We start from the raw sequence: 8,934 nt of genomic DNA on the forward strand, positions 1-8,934 counted from the left end.
GTGGTGTAGGCCAGCGGCTACAGCTCCGATTAGACCCCTAGCCTGAGAACATCCATGTACCACAGGAGCAGCCCTAGAAAAAGCCAAAAAAAAAAAAAAAAAAAAAAAGCTGAGACTTGCCCTGAAAAAGGCAGCCTCCCTAAAAAATATTTCATTAGACAATTTAGAAAATGCTGGGATAGGAAGTAAAATAAAAATATCTGTCTTACTGCCTAGAATAAATAACCACTTCCCGCTCAAAACAAGGAACAAAATGCCAGTAGTTCAAAAGTTATTAGAAAAACTCTTTAAATATTTGACATATAATTAAGCCTCTATGACTTTAAAAAGATTCTATAGTTGTGTAAAACATTAAAATGCAATTATTAATAAACAGAAAAGGTAAACAAACAAAACCTAAAAGCAAATAAATACACTGAAAAGGTAAACCTCACGAGAAATTTAAAAAACCAAAAGATTTTTCCCTCAAAGAAATTAAAAAATGTAGAAATGTCAGAGTTTCTGTCGTGGCTCATCGGAAATGAATCTATTATCCATGAGGACACAGGTTTGATCCCTGGCCTTGCTCAGTGGGTTAAGGATCCAGCATTGCCGTGAACTGCGGTGTAGGTTGCAGACACAGTTTGGATTTGGCGTTGCTGTGGCTGCGGTGTAGGCTGGCAGCTGTAGCTCTGATTCGACCCCTAGCCTGGGAACCTCCATATGCCACAAGCACAGCCCTAAAAAGACAAAATAAATAAACAGGAGTGCCCGTCATGGCTCAGTGGGAAAGACTCTGACCAGAATCCATGAAGATACAGGTTTGATCCCTGGCCTCACTGAGTGGGCTAAGGATCCAGCGTCACCATGAGCTGTGGTGTAGGTCGAAGGCAGAGCTTGGATCCCAAGTTGCTGTGGCTGCGGTATAGGCCGGCAGCCACATCTCTAATTTGACCCATAGCCTGGGAACCTCCACATGCCGCAGGTGCGGCCCTGAAAAGACAAAGAATAAATAAACAAATAAACAATTTTTTAAATTAAAAATGTGGAAATGTTTTAAAAAATCAGTAGAACATTGACTATAGACAGAGTGCAGTAAATGCATGAAAATTCTTTCCCTGTGATTTGATCATTCTGGAAATCTATCTTAGTAATCTTACTCTATTTTAGTAATCTATCTTAGTAATCTTAAACACCAAAAATGTTTATGTTCAGTGCAGCATTTTTTTCTCCTTAGGCTCAACAGTACTTCTTTTCGTTGGAAAAATACAAAAGAAAAATAAAGACCTCCCATAAATCTACTACTTAAAACAGTATATCCATAAAAGAAAACAGTGAAAGCCTCACTACAACCTTCTAATCCTTCCCGAAGTTATCAACAAACATTGTGGAGCATAGTCTTTTTGTCTTTACATATGTCGTATGTATATAACTATATACACAAACACATAAATTTATAGACATGTGCGCTTTTTGTAAAAAACAAAACAGATTATTGTGTGTCTATAATATTTTTCTGCCACTAATTAAGTAAATTTCGAGTGCTGACTATGCAGACACGGTTCTAAGAGCCTCTCAATGTATCATACCATTTAAACCTCATAATGTTCCATAAAGTCAAATAACTTTGCGTTTTAGTACTAATATATTTACCTTAAAAAAGTAAAACTTGGTAGCAATCCATTACATGGCTATATCATAATTTACTTTGCCATGCCTCTATTATTGGTCATTTCAGTTTCTTCTAAATTTTTTTGGTATGATACCAATCATAAGAGCAAAATATAGGAAACCATTTAAACAGAGGAGTTATTAATTAAATTATAGTATAGTAACGCTACCATAAAAAATGATGGTTGGAAAAGCTAAGTAAATGCATCAAAAAATGCTTAGACAAGTAAGAAGTATAAATACAGGAACAAAGAAAACTATGCAAACATTCTTGATTCAAAAGGTTTCTTACTAGATGGTAAAAACTCTTTCTCCTTTTCCTTTCTTCTATTTCTAAAGTTTTCAACAATGAGAATATAGTATTTTAAAGATGAAGATAAATAAACTATATATTTCCTTTGTAAAAGAAATAAAACCATGCAAATTGGTAATCTTAAGATTTTTAAGAACCTCTGACCTATCCAAAGGCTATACAAGTTTCCCTAAATAATTTTCAGATATTAAATTCACATAAATTTGACTCTACATGTTGATATTAAATTATCACACAAAAAATTATCACATTAAGACAATACAAGGAAAGAAGTTCCTGTTGTGCCTCAGCAGTTAACACCCGACTAGCATCCATGGGGATGCAGGTTCAATCCCTGGCTTCGCTCAGTGGCTTAAGGATCCAGTGTTTTTGTGAGCTATGGCATAGGTCGAAGATGCGGCTCGATCCCAGGTGGCTGTGGCTGTGGCTGTGGCATAGGCTGGAGGCTACAGCTCCAATTGGACCCCTAGCCTGGGAACCTCAATATGCCACAGTGCAGCCCTAAAAAAGACAAAAAAAAAAAAGGCAATACAAGGACTATTTTCCCAATTATAAATCTTAAAATGATTACAATTACTTTCTGTTGGCATAGTCACCACTTCAATAAACATACTTTTGCTCTTGACTGCGTTAATTCGAAGTGGACAGATTCTATTTTAGTCATTAAAGAATGATTCTGTGAGACCAAACAAGCATTCTGTTGCCTAAGTTTATTAAGTTTCTCACGAAGACTTTTGATCTCCTGATCCACAGGTGTAGAAGATGAAAAAGGCATCTGAAAAATGAAAAGAACAATATATTTTGGATTTCTTCATTAACCATTACCTGTAATTAATGGAAATAATGAACGATTATCAATAAACTAGGTAGCTCAGAAAAATGAGTTAAGATATTTAGTCAGTGTTGCTAAGGATATGTGAGACAATAAGCACTTTCTCCTCCACCGCTGGTGAACATGTACAAAAATCAGTACAGCCTGGAAAACAGTGGTACACTTTGGGAAAGTTCTTTGTATTATCCAGTAAAGTTGAACATGCTAAGACTCAACAATCTTAGTCCTGTGTATATATCTGATAGAAACTTTTGCACCTGAAGATTAAAGAGACAAAAATGGTAAGAACTCAAATGTCCACCACCAACAAAATGGATAAATTATCCTTTAACTGTACATGTATTTCTATCATACTCATTGAATATATATAAAGTACCTTAACTTTCATGAGAGCTGAAGTTTTCAAAACATGATTTTTTATTTTTGAATAAGTAATATATTTACACAATTCAAAAGTCAAAACTACAGAAAAGCATATACAGAAGTATCATTCCCATCTTTAATAAGCAACTACTTTGATAAGGTTCTTGTTTATGAATTTTTATATAACATCAATCAGACAGCCAAAAATAGGAAATTTCTAATATCTGAGAGTTGTTAATTAAGTTACGGTCTTAAACCTAGTCTTCCAGTGTCTCTAAATCCATATATAAGCAATACAAATTACTCACTCCCACAGCTCTTTATGCAAAACCAGCATAGTGTATACATTGCTTTGCACCTTGCATTTTTCTTTCTTTTCTTTTTTTTTTCTTCTTTTTAGGGCCCCACTCTATATGGAAGTTCCCAGGCTAGGGGTCAAATCGGAGCTGGAGCTGCCAGCATACACCACAGCCACAGCAACACAGGATCTGAGCCCTGTTAGCAACCTACACTACAGCTCATGGCAAAGCTGGATCCTTAACCCACCAAGCAAGGCCAGAGATTGAACCCACATCCTCATGGATCCTCATGGATACTAGTCAGGTTTGTAACCTGCGGAGCCACAATGGGAACCCCCACCTTGCATTTTTCATTTGAACAATATAGCTTCTCAATCTCTCCACAATCATTCAGTAAGATTTTTTTTTTTATCCTCTCATCTTCAGTTTCCATTGCATGTTTATCTAACCAATCCCACTACTAAACACTTGCACTATTTCTAGCCTTCTGTTATGACCAAAAATGCCTCATTTTGTACTTAGGCAAAGTTTTCCAGAAATGGGGTTTCCAAGTTAAGAGCAAACACATTTATAATTTTGGTAAATATTACCAAATGCCCCTCCATATGGATTGTATCACTTTGCATTTCTAGCAGCAATGTATGGGAATGCCTATTTCCCCCTCATATCACCAACAAAATACAGTATCAAATATCTGGATATTTATAATCTGGTAGTGAATTTCTCTTATTATAACTAAAATTGAACATCTTATTACTTGTTTCAATTTCCTTCTCCACTCATGTCTTTTGCCCATATTTCCATTGGGTTGGTGATTTTTTTTCTTCTTTCTAGGAGCTCTTTACATATTAAAGAGATTAGCCCTTTGACTTTAAAAGGCAAAATTTTTTTTCCACTCCCATTTGTCATGTATCTTTTGATTTTGCTTATGGTAAAATGATTCAACTTTGTTAATTGTTAATAAAAACAATCAGCAATTTGAATTAGGATAGAGGAGGATTTCCAAAAAATTACATAATATTTGTAGACATGGAAGTTGACTTCATTTTCTTAAATGTAGACTCAGATAGCTTTACCAAAAAGATTCCTAACAAAAAGAAAATCTCTCAATTTTTGCCTTTCTGAAGTGAGAAGAGCAAATTTTTACCAAAAAAGGTTATGATGTTCATATGCATGGGGGCAGTGGGGTAATAAAGTACAAGAAGAGGAGTTCCTGCTGTGGCTCAGTAGGTTGAGAACCTGACTAGTATCCATGAGGATGTGGGTTCAATCCTTAGCCTCACTCAGTGGATTAAGGATCCTGTGTTGCTATAAGCAGCAGCACAGGTCACAGCTGCAGCTCAGACCCTGCATTGCTGTGACTGCGGTGGAGGCCAGCAGCTGCAGCTTTGATTCAACCTCTAGTCCAGGAACTTCCATATGCCGCAGGTGCAATCATAGAAAGCAAAAAAAAAAAAAAAAAAAAAAAAAAAAAAAAGGAGGAAGAGTGGAAAAGGAGATAAAAGAGTTGAGTAAGGAAGAAAAGTATATACAGGTAGATAGATAATATGACTGAATAAAAAAAGAGGTAGAGATGGGAGTTCCCTCTGTGGCATAGCAGGTTAAGAATCCAGCATTGCCTCTGCAGTGGCTCAGATCACTGCTGATGAGAGGGTTTGATCCCCAGCCCAGGAACTTCCACATGCCCTGGGGGCGGGGGGGAGTTACAGACCAGGAAAAGCTAACATCATCTACAAAATTTAAAGACAATGAATGGAACACCTGATGGAAGCCAAACAGTAAATGTAATTAACCATTTACTAAACAATGATGACCTATTATGTACATGGCATAGTACTAAAGTCAAGAGGTTTGTTTGCTTACAATTTACTTGAGCAAACAAAATATTTAATTGCAAAAATATAATAAATGTAGAAGTTTAAAAATTGAGTAATACACCAAAATAACTACTCTCTTATCAGGATAGAACAAGAACCATTATTTTTAAGTTTAAAGAGTCTTGAGCATAATAGTAAAAGACTATGGTAAACATGAACAAAGCATTTGAAGAAAAAAATTCAAAGAAAAGTATTTGAAGTAGACAGGTCTAAAAATAATAACCTCATCTCTTGGCTTTTTTTGAAAATCAGCACCACAGTTGGGCATTTTACAAACTTTTTTATAAGGTAAGTAATTCAAAAGTCCAAACTGGCTAGGCTGAGAAAGATCTTCCAGAATGAGTCTTTCAGACTTTGAACGATTAAAGGCATAATCAGAATTTTCACTTGGACTAACACTAGAAAAAAAAGAAAAAAAAAATTTTAGTTCTTAAGATACTTTAAATGTTCATTCTAAATTACTATACATTAAATAAGAAAACAGAAAGAAAAGCACCTGAATGTCGCTGGATATAATATTCCAGATACAAACTTAAGGCATTTCAATGAAATTTTTAAATAAACTATAATTAGTCTTCAACTAGCGATCTGTGGAGCTCCCATTGTGACACAGTGGTTAACGAATCCAACTAGGAACCATGAGGTTGTGGGTTCGATCCCTGGCCTTGCTCAGTGGGTTAAGGACCTAGTGTTGCCATGAGCTGTGGTGTAGGTTGCAGACACGGCTCGGATCCCATGTTGCCATGGCTCTGGCGTAGGCTGGCGGCTACAGCTCCGATTAGACCCCTAGCCTGGGAACGTTCATATGCTGTGGGAGCGGCCCTAGAAAAGGCAAAAAAAAAAAAAAACCCTAGCGATCTATGTGTTTCTGAAGCCTCTATGCTATGATTACTTAAGATTTCAAAAACAGTCATAGTAATAAAAGATTAGCCTATACAAATATTTTACACTCTGAATCCTAATGTAGTAAAGGTCCTAACATGTAAACGCCTCTCCAACACGTCTATTCTTTTCCCTAAACTGAAGAGTTACATAAAAAATTAGAGAACATTATTTCCTAATCTGGACACATCAGAAACAAAATGTAAAATAATGAAATTCAAACATTTTACATTCATTAATTAGTCATAACTCAAAATTCTATACGTAATTTTACTTACCTAGATAACTCTTCCCCTAAACTCTGCAAATTCCATTCTGTTATCTTCAGCTCATGTCTTAAGGAAGCAACATTTGCCAGCAAACTTTCTTCTTCATTGTCTTTATTGTAATAGTCTGATGAACTAGATTCCATTTCTTAAAAAAAGAAATCAATTTCTTGTACCGTGCCTGAAAGAATCTGTGGTGTCAGTTAAAATATTCTCACACTAATAAAACTTAACTCATTTTTCTATTTCAAATGTTGCAAAATATTTCATGGTAATTTAAAACAAAGTAAAACCAAACACCTAGCAACAATCAATGTCTCTATAGTGTAAAGCAATAATGGAGAATTCAATAAAATTTCAATGAATCAATTTTTCATTATAGCTCGGGTCTAGTGATCATAGTTGCCCTTTTCTAAGCACCTTTAACCTTTCTAACATTTGTGTAAACCAAGTATTTTTATTCCATGTTAAAGATAAAGAAACTAAGAAGGAAACAAATAACTTGTTCAGGGTCACACAAAGTGTAAATGGTGGAACCAAGATTTGAACCCAGGTCCAAAGATCTTTAAATTATTCTTATTAAATTCTTTTCATTTTATTACACATTAATTCCAATATAAACTGATAGAACATACATAATCAGGTTACAAATTCTATACATCTGACAAGACTGATATCACTACAGTCATTCACATTTTCTTAAAGGTAATTACCAGATAAAGGTTACCCCCTTTTCCCATTTTCTATGGCTATAAAATTTAAAAACCACACACTCATATTCACATCACAACCAGAGATCAAAATGGCATGTAGCGGGCTAACTCATAGAAACATATAAAGATAAGCTTTTGTTTCAACTGATGTTATCTCTAGGGTTGTGAAATTCCCTACTAAGTACTTGTGCACATAAAATGTGCAATAAAGTACCACATGTTATTGTTAATAATTAACGTGTAGTTATTGTGTATTAAAACATATCATTAATAATAATACAATTAAGATGAAAGTTTGATAATCTCTACTACTCCTATACATCTTTTTGCATAATCTTAAAATTACATTTCTCTTTCAGATCCCATTTACCTTTGTCATTGAAGCATCTCTTTCATCACCCTTCTAGAATTCTGACCACATCTCAAGCTCCAAAAGGTTAGGAGTCCTCTGTTATCTTGTGCAGGACTCTAAGGTGCTTAGACAAACTCAGTATTTTCAGGGAATAAATAAATGATGATCACCAAAGTGTCCTTCCTTCCCCTAACCTAGCTGAAATAATACGACAAATTGTTCCTCATTCAAAATTTCTGAGATGTAGGGAGGAAGATTAAAAAGAAAACTCTCACCTTATTAGAGGGAACTGTGGCAGAAACTTAAATGAACTGCTATTATAATCTTAGCAGAGAAAATGTTTCTCTCCTCTTTCCTCTTTGGTTTCCACAAATTTGCTTCCGCTTAAACAGACGCTCCCAAACAAAAGTCAATGGATCAGGTCCCCATGCTGCTTTTTCTTTTCAATATCTCTAGTTCCCTACAGGATAGTGAAGGTAAAAAGGGTAAAGAAAATTTGGGCAAATTCTACAATGCTATTCGATTTTATGTTTCAACTAAGTCAGGTTTATGTCCAACATCTTGTATACATTTTAATGTAAGAATTCTCTAACCCTTCTGAAGTTATCAATGAAAACGTCTGAAGTTCAAATATATTTTCGTTTTCAGACTGAGCTCTCTATTGTCTTCAAATAAAGCGTCTGCCCCCCTTCAAGTCTATCTTGGAAAAGCACATCATGCTACCTCCAGGCCTTGACGCCTTTCGGCCCAAATAACGGTGCGTTTGTGGCTATATCCACGCACACCCACGGCCCCGAAGCACAAGTGTTCACTTCACTCCCGGGATGTAAAACCAGAGACTGGGGTCGAAAAGGCTTCCCCGTTTTGCAAGGGGGCCGTGACCCGAGAGGGCACCGTGCTGTGACAAGAACGCTCAATCTGACACAAACGCGTCCTTCGTTCATCTGGAACAAGCGGAGGAAAACTCGACAGCTTGCTTTTCCATCTCTCTTCACCTAAAACACAACCCTGCAGAGCAGCAGCTCAAGCGCAAGGGCGAGGCCCAGGAGAAGCGCCTCAGGGGACCAGAGGGGAAGGAACACAACCCCCTCCGGCAGGCCGCTCGCCACCCAAGCCGCAGTTGGGAGACCCACCGACGCCGGCGCACCCGTCTGCGCTCGGAAACCTCGCCCCTCTCCCGGACCCAGAGCGTGGAACCCCCGACACTGCACGCGGGACACCAGCGAACCCCGGCGGCGTCGCGTTCGAACCGCCGCGGGAGCCGTTGGCGACGCCCCGCCGCAGCCCCGCCCCCGCGCGGGCCCCGAGGCCTGTCGGGAATTGTGGTCTGCGAGCGAGGCCGAGCTCGCTCCCTGAACTACATTTCCCACAGCTACCGCCACGACGC

The 8,934-nt window shown here is 37.3% G+C and overlaps 1 protein-coding gene across 14 annotated transcripts in view; it reads right to left on the reverse strand.

The window, feature by feature from the left end:
- Positions 1-8,934, reverse strand: part of CCDC18 (coiled-coil domain containing 18) — a 172,711-nt gene that overhangs the window by 163,161 nt on the left and 616 nt on the right. For 9 of the 14 annotated variants that reach the window (XM_021090200.1, XM_021090194.1, XM_021090189.1 and 6 more), the window contains exons 1-5: positions 8,681-8,835; positions 7,823-8,007; positions 6,495-6,630; positions 5,558-5,732; positions 2,577-2,738 (exon numbers count right to left, since the gene is read on the reverse strand). In XM_021090200.1, the coding sequence (XP_020945859.1) occupies positions 2,577-2,738; positions 5,558-5,732; positions 6,495-6,628 (471 nt within the window). In that variant the 5' untranslated portion in view covers positions 6,629-6,630; positions 7,823-8,007; positions 8,681-8,835. Of the gene's footprint in view, positions 1-2,576; positions 2,739-5,557; positions 5,733-6,494; positions 6,674-7,822; positions 8,008-8,680; positions 8,845-8,934 lie in introns of those variants that run through there. The other 5 variants (XM_021090191.1, XM_021090192.1, XM_021090190.1 and 2 more) reach the window with 5 other exon arrangements.

The sequence above is a fragment of the Sus scrofa genome, chromosome 4 (assembly GCF_000003025.6).
Source record: "Sus scrofa isolate TJ Tabasco breed Duroc chromosome 4, Sscrofa11.1, whole genome shotgun sequence".
NCBI lineage: Eukaryota > Metazoa > Chordata > Mammalia > Artiodactyla > Suidae > Sus > Sus scrofa.